General features: G+C 56.1%; 6 protein-coding genes and 4 non-coding genes across 10 annotated transcripts; 6 read left to right on the plus strand and 4 right to left on the minus strand.

Moving 5' to 3' along the window:
- Positions 1-354: 354 nt before the first annotated feature.
- MFIFM68171_05897 (ATPase, P type cation/copper-transporter) lies at positions 355-3,996 on the plus strand (the record flags this gene model as incomplete). Its single annotated transcript, XM_071061317.1, has 1 exon — positions 355-3,996. The coding sequence occupies one exon, from the start codon at positions 355-357 to the stop codon at positions 3,994-3,996; it is 3,642 nt and encodes a 1,213-aa protein (XP_070917418.1).
- Positions 3,997-4,704: 708 nt separating this feature from the next.
- Positions 4,705-6,553, plus strand: MFIFM68171_05898 (uncharacterized protein; the record flags this gene model as incomplete). The annotated part of the gene is made up of 2 exons (XM_071061318.1): positions 4,705-5,389; positions 5,460-6,553. 2 exons carry the CDS (start codon positions 4,705-4,707, stop codon positions 6,551-6,553), a joined length of 1,779 nt encoding a protein of 592 aa, XP_070917419.1.
- A 494-nt stretch (positions 6,554-7,047) lies between these two features.
- Positions 7,048-7,119, minus strand: MFIFM68171_t94. Its single transcript has one exon. It is a non-coding gene; the product is annotated as a tRNA-Pro (tRNA).
- A 701-nt stretch (positions 7,120-7,820) lies between these two features.
- MFIFM68171_t93 lies at positions 7,821-7,918 on the minus strand. Its single transcript has 2 exons — positions 7,883-7,918; positions 7,821-7,856 (listed from the first exon to the last, which is right to left on the minus strand). It is a non-coding gene; the product is annotated as a tRNA-Pro (tRNA).
- A 1,858-nt stretch (positions 7,919-9,776) lies between these two features.
- On the minus strand, positions 9,777-15,628 carry NOT4 (transcriptional repressor proteinral negative regulator of transcription subunit 4; the record flags this gene model as incomplete). Its single annotated transcript, XM_071061319.1, has 5 exons — positions 9,777-12,451; positions 13,146-15,193; positions 15,242-15,354; positions 15,415-15,481; positions 15,585-15,628. The coding sequence occupies 5 exons, from the start codon at positions 15,626-15,628 to the stop codon at positions 9,777-9,779; spliced, it is 4,947 nt and encodes a 1,648-aa protein (XP_070917420.1).
- A 684-nt stretch (positions 15,629-16,312) lies between these two features.
- On the plus strand, positions 16,313-17,238 carry ALI1 (Putative NADH-ubiquinone oxidoreductase 30.4 kDa subunit, mitochondrial; the record flags this gene model as incomplete). The annotated part of the gene is made up of 2 exons (XM_071061320.1): positions 16,313-16,676; positions 16,733-17,238. 2 exons carry the CDS (start codon positions 16,313-16,315, stop codon positions 17,236-17,238), a joined length of 870 nt encoding a protein of 289 aa, XP_070917421.1.
- Positions 17,239-17,929: 691 nt separating this feature from the next.
- Positions 17,930-18,055, plus strand: MFIFM68171_t76. The gene is made up of 2 exons: positions 17,930-17,967; positions 18,012-18,055. It is a non-coding gene; the product is annotated as a tRNA-Leu (tRNA).
- A 1,301-nt stretch (positions 18,056-19,356) lies between these two features.
- MFIFM68171_05901 (uncharacterized protein) lies at positions 19,357-20,320 on the minus strand (the record flags this gene model as incomplete). Its single annotated transcript, XM_071061321.1, has 2 exons — positions 19,357-19,993; positions 20,052-20,320. The coding sequence occupies 2 exons, from the start codon at positions 20,318-20,320 to the stop codon at positions 19,357-19,359; spliced, it is 906 nt and encodes a 301-aa protein (XP_070917422.1).
- A 1,139-nt stretch (positions 20,321-21,459) lies between these two features.
- Positions 21,460-22,687, plus strand: MFIFM68171_05902 (uncharacterized protein; the record flags this gene model as incomplete). Its single annotated transcript, XM_071061322.1, has 3 exons — positions 21,460-21,606; positions 21,671-21,779; positions 21,843-22,687. The coding sequence occupies 3 exons, from the start codon at positions 21,460-21,462 to the stop codon at positions 22,685-22,687; spliced, it is 1,101 nt and encodes a 366-aa protein (XP_070917423.1).
- A 197-nt stretch (positions 22,688-22,884) lies between these two features.
- On the plus strand, positions 22,885-22,968 carry MFIFM68171_t77. The gene is given in 2 exon segments: positions 22,885-22,921; positions 22,934-22,968. It is a non-coding gene; the product is annotated as a tRNA-His (tRNA).
- The last annotated feature ends 2,714 nt before the right edge of the window (positions 22,969-25,682 follow it).

A 25,682-nucleotide genomic window follows, 5' to 3' on the forward strand; every position in this document is an offset into this window, starting at 1 on the left:
TTAACAGGCCATTGATTGCATTCCTATCCACGCCCGACCTCTAACACTCTACACGTACATCTTGTGTGGGCGCCAGCCAATCTTCGCCAACCGGCTGACGGCCATCCTCATTACCCTTCTGGCGGACGCCGACCGTTTGCCCGCCTCGGCGCTTCTCGGCTATATCAACAACACAGGTCCGTATTTCCTAACTGGGACAGCCATTAATCTAAACGCGCTGCGCTACGGCCGACTGACATGGTCAGCACACAGATCGCACCTTACGTCGTCCAAGTTGGGCAGCACGCGGTCGGAAAGCAAGCAGTAGCCCCGTCCACTGCTCTACAGGGGTTTCACAAGTCTATATTGCCCTTCATGGCGTCCTCCAACCCCAGACCAGTGCCGGCAGCGGCATCTGAGACAGTCACCACCTCATTCCTCATTGGCAATCTCCACTGTCCCACTTGCGTATCTACTATAAAGACCGTCTTGCACGAGTCCTGCGGCGACCTGGTCCACTGGGTGTCACCAAACATCGTCACCTCCGTCGTGACCGTCGACCACGCACCCGCAGCATCCTTTCAGCGGATGCGCGGAGCCCTCGAAGAGAGCGGCTTTGAAGTATGCGGCGCCAGGACGTCATCCGGCGACGTATTTGACCTCGACATGGCAATAACCGACAACCGCGCCGGGGAGGGCAGCAGCCGCTCCCGGGGCGGCTCAGGGGGGACCTTCGGTCGATGGATCATGTCTTCGGGACAGGCACCGCACCCACAACGGTCCGACGCTCACCTTCGAAACTGCGAACAATGCCGCAGTGGTACTGGGCGGGCCGAACTGGATGAAAAGCAACTCCTGGAGACCACGTCACACCATTCAGAACTGAACCTGAGCAAAAATGCCAGTTTGGGCCAAGGATCGACGCCTCCGAAACCATTCATTGCCATCGAAAGCGATGACGATGCCTCAATGCCTCCAGTTTGGAGAGCCACCGTTGCCGTCGGCGGCATGACGTGTGCCTCCTGCGCCAATATGATCACTGATGGGCTCAACAAGCGAGAATGGGTCTCAAATGTCACGGTAAACCTGCTCGGCAACAGCGCGACTGCGGACCTGACCGCCAGGGAAAAGGCAGACGAACTTGTGCAAGCCATTGAGGACCTTGGCTATGAGGCGACGCTAGACGCAGTCGTCGAAGTCAAGCAGAGTAAGCCCAGAGGCGCCGCCAAGCCGGATTCCTGGCGCGCCTCGCTGGCTGTCGGCGGAATGACATGTGCGGCGTGTGCGAACAACATCACGAAGGAGTTGAGGAAGAAGGACTGGATCAAGGACGTCACGGTCAACCTACTCTCCAATAGCGCGACAGTGGAATTCCACGGCCGAGCCAACGCCGACAAGCTGGTCGAAGCGATCGAAGACCTTGGGTATGATGCCGCTCTTGACAACGTCGTCAGCCTCGATCAGGAGGCCGACGACGGCCACGAGCGGACGGTGGAGATCAGGATTGACGGCCTCTACTGCGAACACTGCCCGGGCCGGGTGACCAACAGCCTCGCGGGGTTCAGAAAGCAGTTGAAGGTCATTGCAGAACCGACACGCCAGCGGCCCATCATGAAGATCTCGTACGTCGCCGACGCCCCATCCTTCACCATCAGGCGAATACTGGCGGCAATTGAGGCCTGCGACCCCGAGTTTGCCGCGTCGATACACCACCCGCCGAGTTTAGAGGAGCGGTCAAAGCAGATTCAGCGGAAACACCAGCTGCAGATCCTCTATCGCGTCATCTTTGCCGGCCTCGTGTGCATTCCGTCATTCATCATCGGCATCCTCTACATGAGTTTGCTCCCAGACAGCGAGTCAAAGCACTTCATGATGGCTCCCTGGACCTCGGGGATCAGCAGAGCACAGGTCTCCCTTTTCATCATGGCCACTCCCGTGTACTTTTTCGCCGCCGACCTATTCCACCGGCGAGCCATCAAGGAGATTGCGAACTTGTGGCGGCGTGGCAGCAGGGTCCCTCTGCTCCAGCGCTTCTACCGATTCGGCAGCATGAACACACTCATGTCTCTCGGCACGACGATCGCCTACATCTCCTCGGTCTCCCAGATGATCGCAGCCGCAGCGCACCGGCCGGCCGAGACCAACGACTCCAACTTCTACTTTGACTCGGTGGTCTTTTTGACCTTCTTTTTGCTCCTGGGAAGGCTGATTGAGAGCTACAGCAAGTCGCGGACCGGCGACGCCGTGGAGATGTTGGGAAAGCTCGCCCCGACAACTGCTACCCTGGTCGAGGGGTACGGAACGGAGAAAGAGGAGGACATGGTTGTCAAGGCGGATCTGCTCGACTTTGGCGACGTTGTGCGTGTCACCCACGGAGCATCGCCGCCAGCAGATGGTGTGGTAGTCCGCGGCGAGAGCAACTTTGACGAGTCTAGCCTGACGGGCGAGTCTCGCCCAGTGAAGAAGAGCCCCGGCGACGAGGTGTTCTCTGGGACAGTCAACAACGGCGGCTCTCTGTTGGTGCGGATCACGGGCGCGCCCGGCCAGTCGCTGCTGGACCAGATTGTCAACGTCGTCCGTGAGGGCCAAACGAAGCGCGCCCCGATCGAACGGGTTGCCGACCTGATGACTTCGTACTTTGTCCCGGTGGTTACACTGATTGCCATTCTCACGTGGATCATATGGCTCTCTCTGGGCTTTAGCGGCCGGATCCCGGGGCATTTCCTGGATGTCACTTCTGGCGGCTGGGTCGCTTTTTCCCTGCAATTCGCCATCGCCGTCTTCGTCGTCGCGTGTCCTTGCGGTCTAGCGCTTGCGGCCCCAACTGCTATTTTTGTGGGTGGCGGGCTCGCAGCCAAATATGGCATCCTAGCCAAGGGCGGCGGCGAGGCCTTTGAAAAGGCCAACCGCGTCGACTGCGTTGTCTTTGACAAGACGGGCACCTTGACCATGGGTGGAGAGCCAAGCATAACCGATTCCGAGATCTACGCGGACGAGGCCCAGAAGGACGCCCTCCTGGCGGCGCTCAAAGGCGTCGAGGAGAACAGCAGCCATCCGATCGCGAAGGCTATCGTCTCGTTTTGCGCCGCAAAGACGACCTCCCGAGCGACCATCGACAACCTGCAAGAAATTCCCGGCAAGGGAATGAAAGCAACCTATCACGGCACAGGCAGCGAAGAAGCCGCCTTCGACATCGCTGTTGGCAACGAAGCCCTCATGGCCGACCTTTCGGTCAGCATTCCCGCATCAACCACACAGACTCTCCTGAAATGGAAGGGAGAAGCCAAATCCGTCGCCCTCATCGCAACTTCCTCCTCTCCAGACACGTGGACGCTATCAGCCATCCTCTCTATCTCGGACCCCATCCGGCCCGAAGCGCCTTCGATCATCCGCGCGCTTCAACAATCAGGGACTCGCGTCTGGATGCTCTCGGGCGATAACCCTACTACGGCTGCGGCCGTGGCCGCGCAGCTGGGCATCCCGCCGGACCAGGTCCTCGCCGGCGTCCTGCCAACGGGGAAGGCGGACAAGATCAAGTACCTTCAGTCGACGCTCAAGGCCAAGACGGGATCGACACGCGGCGGGGCCGAGTCGGCCACGCGCCGCGCGACCGTCGCCATGGTGGGCGATGGGATCAACGACTCGCCGGCGCTCACGACGGCCGACGTGGGCATCGCCATCGGCTCGGGCGCCGACGTGGCCATCTCGAGCGCCGACTTCGTGCTGGTCAAGAGCGACTTGCGGAGCGTGGTCACGCTGCTGGACCTGTCGCGGACCGTGTTCCGGCGGATCAAGTTCAATTTCGGCTGGGCCGTGGTGTACAACTGCCTGGCGCTGCCGGTCGCGGCGGGCGTGTTCTACCCCATTGCGCTGCCGGACGGGCAGCATGTGAGGCTGGATCCCGTGTGGGCTAGTCTGGCGATGGCGCTGAGCAGTATCAGTGTGGTGGTGAGCTCGTTGTTGTTGAGGGTGCGGTGGGGGGCGGTGGGGTTTAAAGAGAGGAGGATTGAAGTGTAAGGGCCCGAGGCAGTTAGATACCCATTGTTCCGTTGGTTTGTTGTTATTATCATGACACCTGGTTTGGAGTTTTACGGGAGGATGGCCCTGGTGTCTTTTGGGTTATTTGGTTGAGGTTGGGTTTTCAGACTGGTTAGGGAAATTGTCTTGCGGGAAGCCGAGGCCGGTCTCCTGATGATGGTAATGACAAGGGTTTAGGAACAGGAATTGGCGAATGTAAAGAGAGGAAAAGAAGGAAAAAAGAGGAATGAGATGATAGTGATGGAGAGAATCACAATTTTGGACCTACAATTCGCTTCCTACAGTTTTCGAAAGGCAGACTCTTTGTTGTGCTCTCTTCCAAATAGGTTCCTGTTGCTGTAATTGCACCGTGTGGATAACCCCCCAGCACTGCACTAGAGGTGTATCGACACTTGTGTGCTTCCGGAACTCGAATAAATGTCGGCCTTTCTGTAACTCATATAAATGTATGCTCATATGGAAACGTGGATTCTCAGTACTCGAATCTCCATTTCGTCCTTTTTTTTGCACACAAAGACCAGGATGTTCTGTGCATGCCCAAGCACAGAACCTTGTCCGGAGGTTAATAGTGGGGTCGGGTCACTGTGGTAACTGTTTGCTGCTCACTGCTCATCACTTTCCAACTGCAGCCACGGCGGCACGGCAGAAAGCACATCACGCCCGTTAAAAAGGGAAAAAGACCCCAGCATGAATTCCAACGTCAAGCGCAAGTTCAATGCGCTCCTCCAAGGAATCGGTAACCGGCCTTCGACCGCTGTCTCTGAGCGCGGTGACCTCGACGACAACATTGCAGATCCCGCATCCTCACCCGCTTCGCAGCGCTCCTCGCCGCATCCTTCGATCCGAATGGCAAACGACGAGCTCCTCAACAAGAAGCGCCGCGTCGGCGGACCGACCTTGACACCCACAAAATACGGCACACCGGCACAATCATCACCCGCAAGCATACGAACGGTAACATCCATTTCCAATGTCACACTCAGAAAGTGGACGCCTGGTTCTGCCAGCCCCGGGCAAGCGGCCGATAGTCAGGGAGGGCTACCGCCGCCCAAGTACTGCCCCGGCGACCGGGAGCAGCTGCTCCGGCGCCTGGCGACCTTCCAGGAGCTGACCGACTGGACGCCCAAGCCGGATCGGGTCAACGAGGTCGAGTGGGCGAAGCGCGGCTGGGTGTGCCAGGGCAAGGAGCGCGTTAAGTGCACGCTCTGCAGCCGCGAGCTGGTCGTCCGGGTGAACCGCAAGGAGGTGGACGGGAAGGAGATCTCGGTGCTGATCGCGTCCGAGATTGCCGAGTCGGTGGTGGACAAGTACGTCGAGCTGATCGTCGACGCGCATGCTGAGGACTGCTTGTGGAGGAAGAAGGGGTGTGATGGTGAGCGAGCTTTGTTTCCTCCTAATTTACTTGTTAAACTTATTGCTAACACATAAGTATCATCCCCCAGATTCCCTTCTTCGTCTTCCCCTTCTTAACCCGAAACTCGCACTACAAACCCTCCGCCAGCGCTACGACGAGCTCTGCGAGCGCGCCCCGTTCCTCCCGTACGAATTCAACCTGCGCCTCCCACCCACCCTCAACCTCGACACCGTCATCTCCCACCTCCCCCCAACCTTCCTCACCGACCCGCCGCCACCACCACCACCACCACCACCATCATCATCATCATCATCAAGAACAACAATATCAACAACAAACCAAGCCAACCCCTCTCCACAGGATACGACCCAGCAGACCACGGCGACCGAACCGCCCAAGATCAACCGCCCGGCCCTGGCCCTGGCCCTCCTCGGCTGGCAGTCGCTCACCAACACGCGCATCAACAACGCGCCCGTGCCCAACAGCGCGTCGTGCCACACGTGCCTGCGGCGCCTTGGCCTGTGGATGTTCAAGTCGCGCGCCGTGGACCCGGATACGTACGAGGTGCTGGTGCCGGCGCCCATGGACCACCTGGACCCGCTGCGCGAGCACCGCTTCTTCTGCCCCTGGAAGAACCCCGCCGCGCAGCGCAACCCGGCCGGCCGGCCGCTCGCCGCGGGCGAGCGGGACAAGGCCGGCTGGGAGGTGCTCTGTCTCGTGCTGAGGAACGAGGCGTTCATCCGCGAGAGGGTGGGCGGTGGTGGTGGGATTGGTGGGAAGGGGAACGGCAAGGGGAAGGGGATCGGGAATGGTCATGGTCATGGGAGGAGTAAGAGTAGTGCGCCTGCGACTGGGATGGACAGTGGTGGTATTGCTGCTGTTGGTGGTGGCGGTGGTGGTGGAAATAGGGTTGTGCCGCTCGCCCCCAAGACGCCCGAGAGGAGGCCAGTTACATCAGGTGGGACGCCGAGATTGGTCGTGAATGATGATGATGATGCTGGGGCGGCAGGAGAGGTTGGTGGTGACGATGAGGAGGCTAGGAGGAAAAAGGACCAGGATATGATGTCGCGGCTCAGGAGGGTCAAGAGCCTGTTCAATACCAAGGCCGGAAGCAAGTTGAGGCGGTTGAGCCGGCCCGGGAGCAGGCCGGGGACGTCGCACTCTGCGGCGGGTGGGGAGTAGGGAGTTTGTTTTGACTATTATTGAAGGGAACGGCTGGAGCAGAGATACCATTGTGGAAGGAGTGGCTCTAGTGTATTGTACGTGTATTATTTTTGCTGGGATGGCAAGCTCGGAGCGGACATTGCTGATTTGTCTGGGAAGCATATTGTAATGGGTATAATAGGAATAGCGTTAGCCCTCCCCTGGCCGATCAACCCTGGCTGCACATTTCTGACCACAGGCGGGCTCTCATGGGTCTGAAGTCCTTCTTTTCTTCGCAACAGGAGAATGCCATGCCGTCGGGACATTGGGCTTGCGCTCAATGCGGCTTTGGCTTTGAGTCTTGTTAACACTTTTACATCGACGATTCTACAACCTTTTATTTTCAAAACTCGGACAAAAAGACTCACGCATACCATAATAAATAAGCAGGAAATTCGTTCAAATATTGAATAGTAAAAAAGAACGCGCTCGTTCTGCCTTTGGAGGATAGATATGGAAAAAGAAATCGGGTGGGGGCTGTCCGGGGATTGAACCCGGGACCTCTCGCACCCAAAGCGAGAATCATACCACTAGACCAACAGCCCTAGGAACTAACAGTTCCTTTGTCAATGTTGCGATATCGGAGTGTACTTCGGTTTATGAAAGAGAGTAAAAGAAAAAATTAACATTGATGATGCGGCATGCTAATGATAGTGGAAGTGAAATTGGAAAGGGTGCAAATTGTGCTAGATAATTTCTTGGGTTTGTTAGTACCGCTGATTTGTTATCGTTGCGGGAGAATCCGACGCCGATCTTCGTCAGTGCCAGACTGCATCTTTTAACGAGCAGGCCTCTTGAGAGGCCGCTAGATCATGCTAAGGCATAGGGGCTAATGCACTGAGCTCTAGCAGCGGCTATAGCTCGGTTGGTCAAGCTGGATAATGGTAGGTTGAAACTACAGCTTAATTACATCGTCAGTCGCTCATTCTGCACATAGCGAAAGAGGACTGAATCGCGAGTCCCTAGTCACTAATGAGATGACTGTTAAGCGACAACGCGTGAGTAAAGGGACACAGTTCTTCAGTTTTAGAAATTATCTTCGATTCATAACGGCCTTTTATTCCTTCGAGAAATTTGAAGTATGCTAGACTATCTTGTGCTCGACAAGCGTGTGCTCTACTGCGACTGCCAACAACGACCCCTAACTAAGCAATGAGCAGAAATCCTCATATTCGAACAATAAGGAGAATTATGCGCCTAAAGATATCAAATAAAAAGATAAATTAGACCACGTCCAAAACGTGAGGGGCTCTGTCGGGGATCGAACCCGAGACCTCGCACAAGCACTTGTTTTCAAGTGTGGGAAAACCCGAAGCGCGAATCATACCACTAGACCACAGAGCCCTGTTATCTTATGATTGGCTATTATTTGTCTGACAAAGCTTATGATCACCACCTAACGTTGAAGCCGCGTTCTAATACGCTATCTGGAGCCACATTTATTGATACCTGTTCCCTTTATATAACCTCGTTCAATAAGAAACTAACAGAAGATCTAGCTAAGATTCCCTAGTATCGTTAATGATTGGGTAAGATTTACCCGTTTAAGCCTTGCAGCGCACGACGATTTCTTTCCTTCAAATGAGAACAGTAAGGATGAGGTATTGGAGGTCTGTAATGGATGTTGGTTGGCTATTTAAAGGTTCGGCGTATTGATATGTCTTTTGTCGCTGAGATTGACGTAAATGCCGGTCAAAGGCGTACCTAAAAGCTTAGTCTTCTCAGATTTGCTGTATCTTGGGTCCGCCATTCCTACTTAGTGTTTGCCTCTCTCGCCGCGCAGCTGCCCTCCAGTACAACAAGGACTGCTGAGCTCAACGTGCCGCTTCTTGACCATCGTTGCTTTCTTGTACACTATGTTCCAGCTTTCAAAAGAAATGTTGGACAAGTCAGAGGAAGATCAGGGAGCCAAGACTTGTGGCTCTCTCTGCCCTTGTCAGGGTGCGAAAACTCTCTTGTTGACCAGTTCCAGGTTTGCCAAACGCGAGTCCAATGAGATACGATTAAGTTCTACCCCCGGTTCCAGCATACACGCATGCCCTGCCAGCTTCTGGGCCCCGGAGTTGCATATGACGTATTTGCGTGGCGTATCTCATTGCCAAACGACTGATTGTCTAACAATAGCGATTTCTATGGACAGCAGTGATTTGGATTATTTACGCTCTTAGCGTCGCTGGCACAATGCATGACTAGAGACAGCGGCCTGGTGTCACTGAATTTCCGGTTTAACCCCGATCAAGCCACAAAGTCCCCATCTCCTACTCACCAGAGTCCTACCCGTCTTCCAGGTACCTGGGGGGGCCACGACCGTGTCACCATGAGACACCCTCTCGCGGTAGACGAAACACGTTTTATCCGAAGGTGCCATGAGGTTCGGGTACCGCCACATGATGCTGTTGCCCATTGTCCCTCAAGGCATAACACAGACAACGGTGCAACAGAGATGAGCGGCCATATATCAACGTCGTCTCCCCTCTCTCCGCACCATATCTTTCTCTCACTCACATTTGCGTAAGACAACGATTGATGCTTGTATTGTACATTCTACCACTACACGCTGACGCTTCTTTCCCCTTACAAATTGAGGAGAATAATGGTATCACTCTATGATTCCGAAAGCGAAACGCCCGCCGCTAGATGATGGCTCGCTCCATTAGCAGAACCCATCCACGCCATGCAAGAACCTGGCCCTCCGAAGACGAGGGAAGAAAATAAATCCATCGCGCTATCCCATCCTCCGCTGGCGACAATAGAGGGAAGAATATGCATCATACTCATACAACAAAACACCAACAGAATCATGGATCCTCACCTCGCTGACCTCATAGACCCGCTCCTCCCCCCCCCCCCCCCCCCCACACAGTCCCTCGACTCTCTTCGCATCCCATCAATACTCCGCCCCCACCCAATCCAGCACGGCACAAATCGCCTCTACCCCCCCAGTTACTCCTCTCGCCGCAACAGTAACCACGCTCTCCACGAGCAGAACCGCCATCCACACCGCCGCAAACGCTGCATCGCCCATGCTGCTCAGCCCCCTCAGCACCCGCGCAAGCGCCACCGCCACGGCAACCGCAGCGACCGCATCCCGGTGATGGCGTCCTCCTTCTTCCCCTCCCGCCATCCCACTCCCAAGCAACCCAGGGCGGTGACGAGACGACGCGCGGGCATGAGGAGACGACGATGACGATGCCGAAGCTAGTCAATGCCCACCTCCTCCCCCTCCGCCACCAGCAGCGATGGAGGTGGGGGAAGCCATCGTCAGCAGCTTGCGGTTCTTCTTCATGAGCTGGTTGAGGCTCTTCTCGAGCTTCTCCGTCTCCTTCCTCGCCGCCGACAGGGCCTGCTCCGCATCTTCAGGGGACATGAGGGGGACGTTGCCGAAGGGGTTAGTGAAGCTGACGGCATGTTTGCTGTCGCCGACAGTAGTAGTAGCGGCGGCGGCGGCGGCGGCGAGGCTGAGCTCGTCTTCCGGCGCGGGCAGCGGCGCAGGGTTGCCGTTCTGCAGGTCGAAGTATGGCGAAAAGCTGGGCGGCGGGTGGGCGTGGTAATGGTGGTGTGGCGCGTGATGCAGCGGGTCGGCAAAGGCCCCAACCGGACCCGGGTAGCTCAGCTCGGGGGCTGCCGCGTCCGCAGTAACGTCGTCGATGTCGACATCGTGCGGGGACGAACTGATGCCGCCGTACAGCCAGGGCGCGACCGAGGTGAGGTTGGCGGCGGCCTGGGCGGCGGTGCCGCGGGGGTCTGTGGTCCACGACGACATTGCCTTGGGTAGACTCATTTCTCTAGCATTGAGGTTCAGCCGTGGCAGGACGTACTGGTTGATGTAGTAGATGGCCTCCTCGCGCTGAATCTTGTTGACCGGGTCCGACGGGTACGCTCCCGGCGCCGGCGGGAAGTAGCTCGGCGGGCCATTGGGTACCGCCCGGCCCTTGATCAGGCTGAAGCCGCCACCGGATTCGTGGCGAGGCGACACGAATGCCGCCGGACTGGCCGCCGATTCGGCTACGAGGTGCTGCAGCTCCAAGAAGCGGTCTTCCTCCTCTTCACTCAGATTGCGGATGCAGTCACCGTTGGGCGTCAGCAGGATGCGGACGCCGTCGACAACCTTGCGCACCGGTCTCCCGGCGAGGAGTGCCGTTTGGTCATCTTCGGTGACGATCGACTTGGTCGGAGTCATCGTGTTCTTCACAGTCAAGTCCCGCAGACCGGCGCCATTGACATCATTCCGCCACTTGTCCAACTGGGCGCTGACCGACTTGAAGAAAGCCAGCGTTTCCAGGCCGTCGGGGACCAGTCCCGCTTCCTGAAGGTCGTGCAGCACGGACGCAGGAGTTGGCAGGGTTCGTGGCGTTGAAGAGCCCGAGTTTCTTTTTACCCCGTCAGCCATCTTGCCCTTCAGGTCGCCGTACCTCTTATGGACGGGCGGTTCATCGGTGAGAGTGGTCGTCTCGTTTGCCGTCGACCGATAGGCCGAAGACTCTTCCCTGGCTTCCTTGACCGCGTTGACCTCCTTGACTTCCATGACCTCCTTGACCTCCTTAGCTTCCTTGGCCTCCTTAGCCTCCTTGACCTCCTTGGCCTCCTTGACCTCATTGACCTCACTGTGTTCCTTAGCCTCCTTGACGCGCGCGGGCTGGGGCGCTAGCGGAGTCTCCGGGCGGCTCACCGTAGGAGTCGCATTTCGGCTGCTCGACTTGTCCTTCTTTTGCTTCTTTTTCCGGCCAATGATGGGCGCGATTTCGACGGGTTCTGCCTTGACGGGCTTCGCTGCGATGGTCGCGGATTCCTTCTTCAAGGCCTCCTTACGCTGTTTACGCTGTTGGCTCTTGGTTGTGGTCCGCACCGGCGCGGAGCCGATTTTGGATGGCGGTGGCGAGTTCGTCCGTGATGCCGAGATGGAAGCTGAGATGATGGATGCGCTGTCAGAAATCAGCTCGCTCACCGGCGTCTCGGGCCGGATGGCGGCGGCGGCCACTGATCGTGCGACAGGGGCCGCCAGGATCGCACCGCCGGGCAGTGGCGTCAACGGCGTCTCTGTCCTGGGCGTGGATACTACCCGCAACGTCTTCGGAGCTGTCCGGGCGAGAGGAGAGGAGACTGACACGGTGGTCGGGGTCGGGAGCGCCGGGAACGCTGAGTCCCTGTCGACTGCCGACTTGTCCTCCGACTGCGCCTCTACGGTCTTGTTCTGGGCCGCCTTAGTAGCCGCTGCGATGTTCAAGACGCCAGGGACCGGCCGCTTGTCCGCCTTTTTCTCGGTAGCTTTTTCTGGAGCTTTCTCAGGAATACGTGCCTCGGGCTTCAAGGTCTCGCTCTTGGTAAGAGGCCCGGGCTTCTCCTTGTCCGTTTCTTTTACCTTCTCAGCCGCCTTCTTTCCAGAAGTTTTGCTGGCTGGTGTCTTGGGCCGGACGACTGGTGTTGCGGCAGGTGGAGGTTTGGGGGAACCTAGCGCCGGGAATTCTTCATCCTGCAAAACCTTCTGGGTTTTGGCTTTGGCGTTGATCTCCTTCGACAGCCCGCTTTCAACGGCAAACGCTTTTATGTTCTTTTTGGCCTCGGGGACGGATAGGGCCAGTGACTTCTTGCCGCTGAGCGGACTAGAGGCGGCGGTTACTGGAGACTTGACTGGAAGCTTGGGAAGCGCTACTGGAGGCGTCTGACGGCCGGCGCTCGTTGCTGGCAGAGGCACATGGGAGATGGCCGGCGAGGGATGTGCGCTCGAGAAGCCCAGTCCAGGGGGAACCGAAGGTGTTCCCGATCGGCCGAACGGTTCAAAAGCCCCTGGCGGCAGGCGAATGTTGGCGTCGATTGGCTCGTCGGCCACCAGCGCATCTATGCTCGTCCTTACTTCGTCCAGGGAGAGGAGATCGTCATCTGTAGGGACTAAAATTAGCGGCTGCTCGTGCGGAATGGAGGAATGTGTGTAACGAAGGTAGGCGAAGCTGGAACCAGACGGCATGGGAGGGAGCAACACGAGTAAACCATCAGCGCCGCTATGTACAGGAGGGCTTGGGTTACGTCAAAGACTACCATCGTCTTCCGGGGAGGAATCGCTCATGAAAACGGCGTAAAAAATGCTTTATTTTGACCACCGATGCCACCTTAGCCCCGACGGTGCGAAACCTGGGGCCCAAGTTAACGTACATGGGAAAAAAAACCTTGAAGGAAGATGATGAGAGCTTGCCTGACGTAACCCGATAACCCCGGCGATGCTGAAGCAAGAAAGCAAACGTCCAAGTTTGCGTATCTTTCGAGACCTCTCCTCCCAAAAAATGCAAATGACGCCAATTCAAGGCGGATCCCTTGGGATCCGGCCCTTGTGATGCTCCACGGAATCAATGTGCAATTCCGTAATTGCTCATCAGAGATCCCAGCCCGCTCGTGCCACAGACGCCGTCGTGATATATAATGAACAAAACAAAAGTGTCGCCCCCTCCCATGAATCAAAAGAAAGACAAAGAAGAAAGAAAAAAGGCAGAAAACAATCGCTGCAGACGAGATGTGCCTCAAGGGCATCACCATCCCCGGTAGCCCGGGTTGTACATCATACCAGGATTGTTGTACCCACCTTGCGACTGACCACCGAACAGTCCCTGTCCGAGTCCGGCATTGCTCTGTTGCTGCAGATGCTGCTGAGACTGCATTCTCGCCGCCTGCAGGATACTCGGGTCCGCAAGATCTGCTGAGCCACTCCCCCCAGAGGAGGAAGTGTTAGCGTGTCTGTGCTTCTTCCCCTTCTTCTTCTGCTTTGAACCCAAGTCTTGGAAGGCTCCAGGCTGAGAACCGTAGAGCGTTGCCAGGTGGCTCGAGGCAGGAGCTGGGGTGGAGGAGGTAGAGGGCGGGTACTGATTAGGAAAGGAATAAAACATGTACTCACGCTTTACGGCATCATGAGCCTGGGTACCAGCACCTCGACCGCGGCTAAGGAGCTGCAGAATGTCGTTGGAATCCTTGGATGCACCACCGAATGCGGCCGACCCAAAGCCATGTTGTCCGAATACGCCCGGCGGCGTACCCGTCGACTTGAGCCCAGGCGGCGGCCCGGGCATGGACGAGGCATAGTACTGGCTGCCGGGTTGGTTGTGGAAAGACGACGGCATCATCGACGACTGCTGGGCCATGATGCGGGGATTGGCCGCAAGCTTCACAGAGGTGGACGATGCAGCATCTCTGCCGTCGTTGGCGAAACTGAAGCGCGAGCCCTGGCGGTTGTGACCCTGGCCCTGGAAGAGGTTCGCCTGCGCGGAGAGATGATCGACAAAAACGCCGGGCTGACGCATGAATGCAGGCTGCTGCGGCGTCATAGTCCGGCTACCGACGGAGCCAAGGTTGGTAGCCGCCTGTGCAAAGCCCGTGCCGACCGCCTGCCCAAAGAGCCCATCCGCGTTGTTTCTTTGAATTGGCGGCTGCGCAATGCGGCGTGGATCAAAACCGTGCGCGTCACGGCCATGGTCGCGGTCTTCCGGTTCGCCACCTAGCGCAAGACTACCGCTGCTTTCGGGTTCCCCTTCCGAAGCTTCCCTAGCGCCACCGGATTGTTGATCCCCGACGCTGCTGGTATCCTCAGCCGCACGCATGGCCCGCCGTCGCATACCGCCGCGGCTGTCGAAGAGCGGAGGATACAACCTGGTCAACTCATCCTCGCTCCCTAGCTTCGGCCATTTAAGCGAGCAGCCTTCGAGCGACTTCAGGAGAGATCTGAGAGCATCTTGCGAGGTGCGCTTAGCTTTCTCAGCGGGCGTGCTGGAAGGCTTTGATTGGCTTGTGGCCGGGGCGGCCTTGGACGACGGTCCGGCGGCGGGTGAATCAGCGGGCGCATCCTCGATCGCAGATTCAGCAGTCACCGGCAGCGCGTTCGAGATTGCGGGGCTTGGCGCTGCGCCGCTGGTGGCATGACTGCCCCGGCGGCTACGAACCTGGGGATTGCGGGCCCAGTTCGCAGACGGCGGGAGCGCTGGGGCATCGCCATTATCAGATCCGTCCTTGCTAGAGCTCCTCAGCATGGGTTGCGCGACAGCCGGGGCGGGCGAGGGGTGTGCTTGTTGTCGGGAAGCAGAGCGCGAGCTGCCAGCGTTCGGGATGGGCCGTTGAGAGCCGATGCTGTTCATAGAAGACAGATCCTGCCGGCTATAGCTATCCTCCTCGTCGCCCAGCTCGTGCAAGAACATGCACTGCCGATTTGTGCATTGCTCATGCCGAAGCCAAGCAGAGCAGTACTTGGTCGTGCCGAGTTGCGCCCTAAGGATCCTATCGCCGTTTTGGGAGCCGTTGACCGCAAGGATGCAACGTGCGGCGTCCTCCTTCTTCTCGAATGTTACGTAGACGCCGAGAGATTGGTTTTGGCCGTCGTTGCCCTTGCGGCTGCTGATAGAGATCTTGAGGATATTGCCATACTGGCCGAAGAACTCGTGCCTACGGAGGCTCTTAAGCAACTCCTCCTCGCGAACTGTCGGCGTCAAACCTGTCACGTAAACTAGGTTCTTCTGAACCACCCGAACGCCAACAAGGTTTTTGCGGTTCTCCTTCTCGGCTTCACGTTTCTGCGCTTCCTTTTGGCGCTGCTCGGCAGCACGCTTTTTTTGGTTCTTTTGGATATTCGCTCGGAATTCGGCAATCCTACGACCGTCAGCGGATGGCAGTACAGCAACGAGCGACCTAGCTTACTCTTCCTGAGTGACCATTTTCCACTGAATCGTCTTGTCATCATACGGCCGCCGACATGCCGGGCATAGGCCGTTCATGTTCGTGCGGATGTTGTTGAAACAAAACTGGCAGATCTGGGGACCGGTCAGCAACGCGGCCGGGAAAATGCAGTAGGTTGACATTAGTCGCCGTACCTGATATCCACAAGGACATGGTCGAAAGTTCCGGTCGGAGAGATCGAACTCTTCGATGCAGAGGGGACTAGCAGCTGCTATTAGCGAGCCGAAGCGACACAAACAAGACGACCAGATGGCGGGGCGATAAGGTCGGGAGGAAGAAATATGTAAGGTGTAATTTATCGTACCAGCAGTCCTCCTCATCATCGATGTATGTATCTTGTGGCGCCATGGTTGCCGAGGTTGTCGAGGTCGGGATGCACGAGTGGGAACGTGGTCGCGCACGGGATGCGAACTCGAGACGAAGCGGTGGGTCGAAATGATGGGTGAGATGGTATTAAAATTCGGCTGCAGTAGCAGACTGGTTATGCAGTAGGAAAAATGAAACGCGAAATGGTCCTTTGATCAACGCCGGTAGGATTACAAGAGGATATCGGCATCCTCTGAAATGCTTGGTCGGGATGGGCGAGGGGAATCTGATGGAGATGTGGAAAGGAGGAACGCAGAGCCTTCGAGCAAAAGGTTCTGGGAGCGAGCTAAGCAGCTTTCGGTTAGCGCGGTTTTGCACGTGTCGCGCCACCGATGGCTGGCGATAATTGTACGGCAGGAAGGAGCAGGGTAAGCACGAAACGAAACTAGCCGTGCTTCAGTGAATGGATACGACATCAACACTAGGGACTGCAATGCTCTAGTATCCGACACGGCCTTAAATTACGGGATTTTTGTCCTTTCTCGAAGCTCGAACAACAAAAGTTAGTGTGGTACTTAAGTCACGTGATTATTCACGTGCGCTCAACGTGGGACCAAGCTCCAAGCTCGACGTCAATCCCGAAACCGAATCACCAAGCGCCAGTCCGCGATCGAGGCCACTGGCTGATTCTCGATCAATTGGCTCATAACCCCCCTGATTCCGACCATGGCCAGCAAGCTCTGCAGAAATAGAGCACTGGCCTCGGCCCTGCGGCCGGCGAAGCCGTCACTTGCGGCTCGCAGTGAGGCCGTCGTGCGGTGTTTTGCGACCACTGCCCGCAACAACGTCGCAGTCCCCAAGGACGCTCAGAACCCGCGCGCGGCACCCCGCGACCAAATGGGCACCCTCAAGGCGCCGCTGGTTAACCCGGCCGACAAGTACCAGTCCAAAGCCGACGACCTGCACAAGTACGGCTCGTGGCTCATGGGCTGTTTGCCCAAGTACATCCAGCAATTCTCCGTCTGGAAGGACGAGTTGACCATCTACATCTGCCCTTCCGGCGTCATCCCAGTCTTCACCTTCCTGAAGTGTAAGGCAGTTCCCTCCGGAGGTAGTCTCCTGGGCAGCCACTGATTTGTGTGCTAGACAACACCGCCGCCGAGTTCACCCAGGTCAGCACCATCACTGCCGTCGACTTCCCCACCCGCGACCAACGGTTCGAGATTGTCTACAACTTGCTCAGCGTCCGCCACAATGCGCGAATTCGGGTCAAGACGTATGCCGACGAGATTTCGCCTGTGCCCAGCATCACCAGCCTCTTCGACGGTGCCAATTGGTACGAGCGGGAAGTCTATGACATGTTTGGTGTGATTTTCGTCGGCCACCCCGATCTGCGCCGTATCATGACGGACTACGGCTTCGAGGGTCACCCGCTGCGCAAGGATTTCCCTCTCACTGGTTACACCGAGATCCGATACGACGAGGAGAAGAAGCGCATCGTTACGGAGCCGCTCGAGCTCACACAGGCGTTCCGTAATTTTGAGGGCGGATCCAGCGCTTGGGAGCAGGTTGGCGCTGGTGTAGATCGGACACCAGACACGTTCAAGCTGCCGACGCCAAAGCCTGAAGAGAAGACCGAGGAGAAGAAGTAGACCCATTGTCGGAGGATTGTACATAACTGTGTTAACAAAACGTTTATACAACCAGTCTGGCGTTGGAGAGGAAGAAGGGAACCATTTATGGACGTGCAAGAGAGAAGACTGCAAGATGGGTCAATGAAGTCGCCGATTCTGGAGCAACAGCAGATTCTGGCCCACCTAGGCAGGGAGCACTTGCCCGCTTTGTTTTTTGACTATAGCCAGCTTTTTCGATCTTGACCCAAGTGTCTGGTTTGGAATAAGTCTGCAAACCTCCCTTGCCCGCGGTATCAGCAGTAAGTGCTACACGGTATCTTGTTACTAGGTCCGGAGCTGCAATGCAATGGCCACAGTCATTGGCTCACATAACAAACCAAGCATACTCCAGAAGCCGGCATAAAGACTTTAACTCTCATTTGTCCGCTACCATCCTTCCCTTCCGTCCCGCAAAGAGCAGACGCTGATTTCCCTCCTTGCCTGATTGCAGTGACATTCCCGATCAATTGACGTCACCATAAAACTAACCATACGAGCATATGTAGCACGCAAAGGGCACTTTAACCCACCCCATCAATTCTGATTTCCCGCATAAATATCACGGGACGAAGAGACGGACATCGGAAGTGCTGAAAACTTTTCGACTCCACCGAACCGACACGTCGCACATAAGCCCTGTCTCCACCACACTGTCCCATCACATCCGAGAGGCAAGGTGGCCGAGCGGTCCAAGGCGCCACGTTAAGGCGTTTCAAACCCTTAATTCCTCTTCTTCTCTTGGGAAGCAAGCTCCGTGGTCTCGAAAGGGGCGTGAGTTCGAATCTCACCCTTGTCATCCGATTACTTTTGCCTCGTTTTGCTTCTCACATTTGGCCTTTACCTTGCTTCCTAAAACTGATTCGGTAGATTATCCAAGGCTTTCTGGCCTTCTGTCCCTCGATATCTCGTATTATCGCAGTCTTTTCCCTCTCGGAGGCTAGATCTGCGAGGATGGCTCAATTTTGATCCCTCAGTAAGGCGTTATAGTATTGCTGCGCTGCCAAGGGCTGCTGCCGAGGCGGTACGATCCTGAGATGAGGGCGCGGGAGATCTCTCCGCGCAACCCTAGCAGCCGGAAGATGAACGATTTCCTAAACCGCATATGGTTTGACGGACCACCTGGCGGGGTACGACCTGGCGGAGCCGGACGTGAGGGGGCCACTGGGCAAGCTAATGGCGGCGCTACGGAGCATCTGCGAACAGGCGGCGTTGTACATCGACTCGGAGGCAATTTAGCGAACAAGGTCGAGCTAATCCGTCGACGGCGCGATGAAAGCAAGTGCCGCCAGTTCTCAATGACATCAGAGAAGCGACGAGCATCTCCATCTGGGTGTACAAGAAGGTGCTGCGATGGGTAACAGTCCATCAGCACGGGATAAACAGCGCTAACAAGATTACCGATGCGCCGCCAGTCAGGCTTACACCAGCCCAGTCCGCTACTATAGGTGTCGCGATGCGGATGATAGGGCCGACGGGGGTAGAGTCCGCCATGCTGACCCTAATTTATTCAGGTGAAGCTAAAGAACAAGGATTTCGTAAACGTAGTGACCTTGACGTTCAGTGTCATGACGCTCGCCTAAGACAGAAGATGCTGGGAGAACACGGATACCTACCGCTACTCTAAACTCCTCGGCGCGACCCTGTACATCACCTCCGGAGACCATGATGCTCCAACAAAAATGTAATATGAGGTAGTGAGTATATCAGAGACTCTTGATTCCTCTACGGTCAGCGATGTTTAATAACGCCTGAACGTTCCATTTGCGATGCTTCGCAGAACCCAACGGTCGCAGCTCAACTCCATCCCTAGAATAGAGGGCGAGGGGCAGTTACCCGACTAAGATGCTTCACGAAGCCGGATAAAGTCAAAGTCGAAGCCAAGCAGAGTTGCCAAAAAAATTGTCTTATTAACAACAAAAGCAATCCGCGATCCACCCAAGATGCAAGCGCCAATAATGCCCTCAAAACAAGAACCTTCCTCCCATATCTGCCTTCCGGCCGGCCCTGCCTGAAAACTGAGTATATACTACTCGATGACATATGTACAGCGAATCTCCTTGACTCTCAAAGGCCCCCCACACAATCAGCTTCCTCACTTTAGAGCTTCCCCTTGTAGCCCTTGGGGGCAAGGTTGACGTTGTACTCGAGCTCGAGCACAGCCTTGGGATCGCCCTCCAGCGGCTTGAAGTTGACGACGAGATCATCCTTGACGGCGAACACAGTGTCGCTCTTGACCCACGGGTCGTCGCTGGGGTATAGCTGGGTGGTGCAGCCCTGGAAGTCGGGGTGGGTGACCATGATGTGGATGTGGGCGGGGCGCATGGGGTGGCGGTCCATGAGGGTCAGAAGCTTCCACGAGGGCCCGTCGCGGGGCAGGCTGTAGGCCGTCGGGTGCAGGCAGTAGAGCCAGTACTTGCCCTCCTCGTTGGCGCGGAACTTGCCGCGGAGGTTGTTGGGCGTCTGGTTCTCCGGGTCCTGGAAGTCGTACTTGCCGTTGGCCGACGCCTGCCAGATGTCGAAGACGGCGTTGGGAATGGGCTTGCCTGTGATGATGTCGCGGATCACGCCGTGCATCTTGGTGACGCGACCGTTGGGAGGCACGCCATCCTGGAAAATCTCGCCGCCGAGGGGCCGGAACGGCGCGTGGGGGGACCAAAAGGGGCCCAGAATCGACGACGATGTGGGGTCGAGCGCGCCCTCGGAGACGATCTTGTGGGCAATTTCGTCGACGAGGCTAAGAAGAATGTCAGACGAGGTTTGTAATGGAGAGAAAACACAATGGCACTACTTACGACTCGAGGCCGAGGATATCGCAGATGCGGTGGGTCTCGTTCCGGGTCTTGTTGCTGGAGGCGTAGATCTCGCCAAGAGCATTGACAAACTTGACGCCCTCCATCCACTCATCGACAGTGAGCTCAACCTCGCGGGCAAAGTCGTGGATGTGGCGGATCAGAGCACCGAGGACCTGGCGGTTGCGGGGAGTCGTCTTGGGACCCATTCCCTCCACCACATTCTTGGTGAAGTTGGGGTCGAACCGGTGGGAAGGCTTGTCAGAGGCCATTGTGACGGGTGTTGGGTAAAAAAGAAGATAACGGAGCTCGGGGTGATTTTAATTGACTGTGATCAGCCGGGCAAGACTAGGCGCTTGCTTATTATATAAGGTATCTGAGATGGTTGGAGATGAGAATGAAGAAACATTGCAACGGAATCCGGGTGAGGCGCCGAGGTTAAATAGACTTCGACCCCGGACTTTGCCTCATATCGAAGTAATCACTGCAGATTGTGAATCCGGCAGCCATCATAGGATGCGGACCACACCAGGTGTGTCATTTTCCCCGCCGCGAGTGATCGGGGCGCTCTCACGGCAGCTTTCCCGTTCCCCAAACCGCCGCAACGGGAGCGGGGGTGAGGGAGAAACCCATGCGGGAGAAATTAACCCCGGCTGTGCAAGGAACACCCGTCCGCAAGCCGAAGTTCCAGGCGCCGGCGCGCCCAGCCCACAGCGCATTCCTAGCGCACCCCAGCGCAAACCAACAATTGCCTGACAGGTTGACATCGCCTCCCTCGCTGCTCGCCTGCGCTTGGCACTGGGGACTCATGAGTCGCCGGTTTCGAGTCTGGCACTCTTGTGATCTCATCAGTCCCACTGGAACCCGAACCCACTCGATTTGCCGCTAGTGCGATTCCAGACTAGCCGGGCCTTCCCCTCGGGGTCCCCTTCTCTGTTCTCGCCTGAGGCGTACGGGATGTCGTATGGATTGCGTTTCGGGGCCCGGGATGAGCCTTTACCCGTCGGTTCTGGTTGGCAGGATGCGCAGACGAAAGCGCGAGTTTCGAGGAACAAGGTTTTGCGGCAGTGCAACCATTCATCTACCGCAGCCACAACCGACCCCTGTCGCAGCATCTGCAGCTCCACGTCGCAATTCCGAATATTGCGGGCGCGAAGGGCGAAGCTTCACTAGAGAACTGCATGTCGTGGAACTGGCATTCGGCGCTCGAACAAGTTGTGGAGAGAGGGATAAACCTAGGTGGCGATAGGTAATGCCTCAATTGAATACAACGATTTAGCTCATTGTATGACTTGCGCCCTGTCTCGTGTCTCGCGGCAACACTTGTCGCCATCTCTCTTCTCGAGTCTCAATCGTTCACCCAGTCCCCAGGAAAAGCCCCGGCTCAGGCAGCCGACGTCATTTTCAAGCCATGCCCCTCCACCACCTGATGATTGGCACCTGGACCCCGCCGGGGGCCATTTTCACGGTGCAATTCGACGACGAGAACCTAACATTGAAGCTTGTGAAGCGCACCGAGATCCCTCACGATGAGCCCATCTCGTGGATGACATTTGACGTACGGCACCAATTAAACACCGACTAAAAGTAGTTATGCAGCTGGATGCTCACCATGAAAGCAGCATGCCAAGAAGAACCTGTACGGCGCAGCCATGAAGAAATGGTCCAGCTTTGCCGTCCGGAGCCCGACTGAGATTGTCCATGAGGCGTCGCATCCCATGGGCGGCGACCGTAGGTGATTGCGTCGCCACAAGGGTGGAGGTGAAACTTGCTGATGAATTCTCTTCACTCCAGCCAAGGCCAACAGCGCCGATACCAACACGCGCGCCATCTTCCTCCTCGCGGCTAAGCAGCCGCCGTACGCCGTCTATGCCAACCCCTTCTATAACCACGCCGGCTTCGGCAACGTCTTCTCCGTCTCCCGGACGGGCCGGCTCGAGGCTAACATCCAAAACTACCCATACCAGCCCAACACGGGCATCCACGGCATGGTTTTCGACCCGACCGAGACCTACCTCTACTCGGCCGACCTTACGGCAAACAAGCTCTGGACACATCGCAAGCTCCCATCGGGCGAGGTTGAGCTCGTCGGCAGCATCGATGCCCCCTCCCCCGACGACCACCCGCGCTGGGTGGCCATGCACCCGACGGGCAACTACCTGTACGCGCTGATGGAAGCCGGCAACCGCATCTGCGAGTACGTCATCGACCCGACCACGCACATGCCCGTCTACACACACCACAGCTTCCCGCTCATCCCGCCGGGGATCCCTTCTAAAGACAAGGAAACCGGCAAGGGCCTGTACCGCGCCGACGTGGTCGCCCTGACGGTCAGCGGCAAGTACATGTTCGCGTCGTCGCGCGCCAACAAGTTCGAGCTGCAGGGCTACGTGGCTGCGTTCCGGCTGCGCGATTGCGGCAGCATCGAGCGGCAGCTGTGCCTGAACCCGACGCCGACCAGCGGCGGGCACAGCAACGCCGTCTCGCCGTGCGACTGGAGCGACGAGTGGCTCGCAATCACCGACGACCAGGAGGGCTGGCTCGAGATGTACAGATGGAAGGACGAGTTCCTGCACCGCGTCGCGCGGGTGCGCATCCCCGAGCCCGGGTTTGGCATGAATGCGATTTGGTATGACTGAGGATGCAGTCCATGGGTAGTAAGGAAAAAAGCGGGCAAAAAATAAAATATAGAAAGAACCAAAGGCGAGCATCCAGAAGCCATGAATATAAGATGATTAGCGTTTGGCCATGTAGAATAATTCTGTGTTGGACAATTCAATCCGCATCCCGCAGTCTGCACTCATACAAACAATAAAAGGATAATTCGAACAGAAAGGGGCGACTAGTCTAGTGGTCAGGACGCTTCGTTGTGGCGGTTTGTGATTCCGAAGAAACCCAGGTTCGATTCCTGGGTCGCCCATTATCTTTTATATGTATCCCCGCTCAGTGTCCCACACTTTGCCCTACAGATTTTTTATGGACTCCAAACGGAGCCTCAACCGTTTTAAATGAGGAGGCACTCGATATAATGACACTGCAGCCGCAAGGCTGTGTAGGCCGAATGACGACAGGCCATCGAGATCCCGCACAACTTTGCCCACACCACACCCTGATGTGGAAGCTAGCGTATGCAAGATTCAAATACCTCTGCCAGCCCCGTCCTTCCCTGATGCATGCGTCGATGATTGATTTGCTCTCTCCCCCATGGTTCCAATGTTTCAGTCACAGCTCATCGTAATTCATCTTTCGTTAAAGGCATAGCTAAGCTAAGATACAATGAAGGTAGTTGTGGCCTACTCGCATAATGGTAACCAGCACCTTTTCTAAGCATCAACTGCCCCCCGATGTAAGATCGAAGTCTCGTCAATCCTCTCCTTGCCCCACCGCCATTCACCCCATCTATATGTTCGGTACTAATATTGCAACTGGCCAATTAACCAGATCGCCGTGCCTCGATCTCCTGTCCATCCTCGTGAATGCCGCATCGAACTTTCAGTATTAGAGTCGATTCCAGTGGCAGAGCACTCCCAGTCGATGACCGTACGAAGATCGGCGGACTGTCTCTCCATAGCTACCTTATATACATGCCGTCGATTTCCTGCCGTATCTCCTGCTGAGCCGTCTCACATCTACACCGTTCCTTGTCTGCCGTTAGAGGCGATTCCTCTTCATAGAAGTTGGTCCAGTCGGCGAGCCGAGTTGTTTCTCCAATTCCCTTCATCGCTTCTCGTTCTCTTTCTGATTGACGATAGCATTACAAGCTGTCTGGACGACATATTCAATGCTAGCCTCTGGAAAATCCTTCGACTTACTGCCCGTGTCTCACGTCGTTAGTCGTCTTGGTAATTGGCGATTACCGATTCCTTCTTCCGTACGATTATTGTATTGAAATGGTGCAGAAACACACATCTACACCCACATACCCACCAAAACAAGGGGGGAGGACAAAGACGGCCAAATGCCAGACAGAGAAGATAGACAAGACAGGCCAGGCGACACCACCACAAATCGGGTCCCTGCAGCCTAGACAAGGTCAAAATAACATGTGCAGATAGAGCTCCCTCTGGTCAGAGGGAGATCACTTTGCACGTAAAGAAAGCTCGTCAATTGAGCCTGCAACAAGTGTGAAGAGAGTGCTGAATTGATTGTTCTGTCTAAGGAGCAATGGCCAGGACGGCCCTACTTATGGTGCGAAAGAAAAATGGGCCCACGGCGAGTTCCAGCCCCCGGGGCACCATCCTAGCAACTGCGTCCCTCTGATCAGAGGGACCCTGCCCTCTGGGGACTGTTTTCCCCAACTCAGTATCGTTGATTGTCCCGCCGAACGGCGTATCCGGCTCGATTGCTGCTTCTGTAACCGCCACCAATCCATAGCTGGTACCAACGTCCTGCTAAAACTTCTCCGTCGCCGGCTTCATCGGTTGGTTCGGCATAATACGCTGCAGCCGCTACGGAAATCGCTCGATCCTTTGCAAGTAGCTTGTTTCTTAGGATTCCGGGTCAGTTGGTGACCAATCCAGGAGAACACCATGTTATACCTGGCGACACGGATGCCGTGTACCCAGAATTACGCCCCAAAACACACAACACATTTAGATACACGGAGAATAAGCAACCATATACAATTATATACACACCACACCGCACACAGGGCCAAGCACAAATAACCTGGAAACACGGACGTCGCCTCTGCCGCTACATCCTATATACAGGTAGAAACCGAAACCCAGCGACAAGGGAAGTAGAGCACCTATGTCCGCATGCAGATCGAAGCCAACACCCGCTCTGCCCCCGAAGAACAGACAGAATCTATGCACGCAGATTGGCCGATGCCTCCACTATCGTAATTCTTTTCAGCAATAGAACCGCCCTAACCCCAGCAGAACAGTGGGTTCAGCGAGGTATAGGTTTTTTTTACCGCGATTATACGCCTTCCTCAACAATCCTTGTTTGATAGCTTGCAAATCAAACAGGTTACCATACAGACGACATGCACACCAGCGTGAATGTGAAAGACGGGCAGCTTATTGAGAGTCATAAATCCATACTGTCACCTTCACTCTTGCCAGCTCCCGCCATCTCTGATTTATAGCATGGCGATGAGAGGCGCCTTCCTAAGCAATGGTTGCTATTTCCAACACATCGAGTATACGTCTGTTAGTAATATGATGCACAATGAGTCAGGCATTCCAGGTTCTGCAGTGAGTTATGCGGTAATTAAACTTAATAACGGACATGTAAATATGAAAACGTATGTTAGGAAATAAAAAATGAAAGAGAAAGAGAGAAAAATTCTTTTCCAACGCAAAATCCTGGGCTGACGTGGCACTGTGAACCTCCATTTCGTCTGTCTGGAGGGTGCTCAGATCACTGACAGGACTCGGCCGTGCAGTAAGTTATATGAACTCCATGGCCCAAGTGTTGTCTGGTTATTAAGCCACTGAGTGAGAAAATCACTAGCGTGCGATAATGGGGTATCATGGCGGGGATTTCTGAGTTGCCGTCCCGACAGTGTGGTAGCAATGTCACCGCCCATTCCGGTCAGAGACTGAGCTGCTCCATCTCGGTTGCTGATGACAGCCCTCTGCCAAGGAACCGTTAGCAACTGGAGAAGAGCAAGCGAAGAGAGGTTGC

The sequence above is a fragment of the Madurella fahalii genome, assembly GCF_045866475.1.
Source record: "Madurella fahalii IFM 68171 DNA, scaffold_3, whole genome shotgun sequence".
Taxonomy (NCBI): domain Eukaryota; kingdom Fungi; phylum Ascomycota; class Sordariomycetes; order Sordariales; genus Madurella; species Madurella fahalii.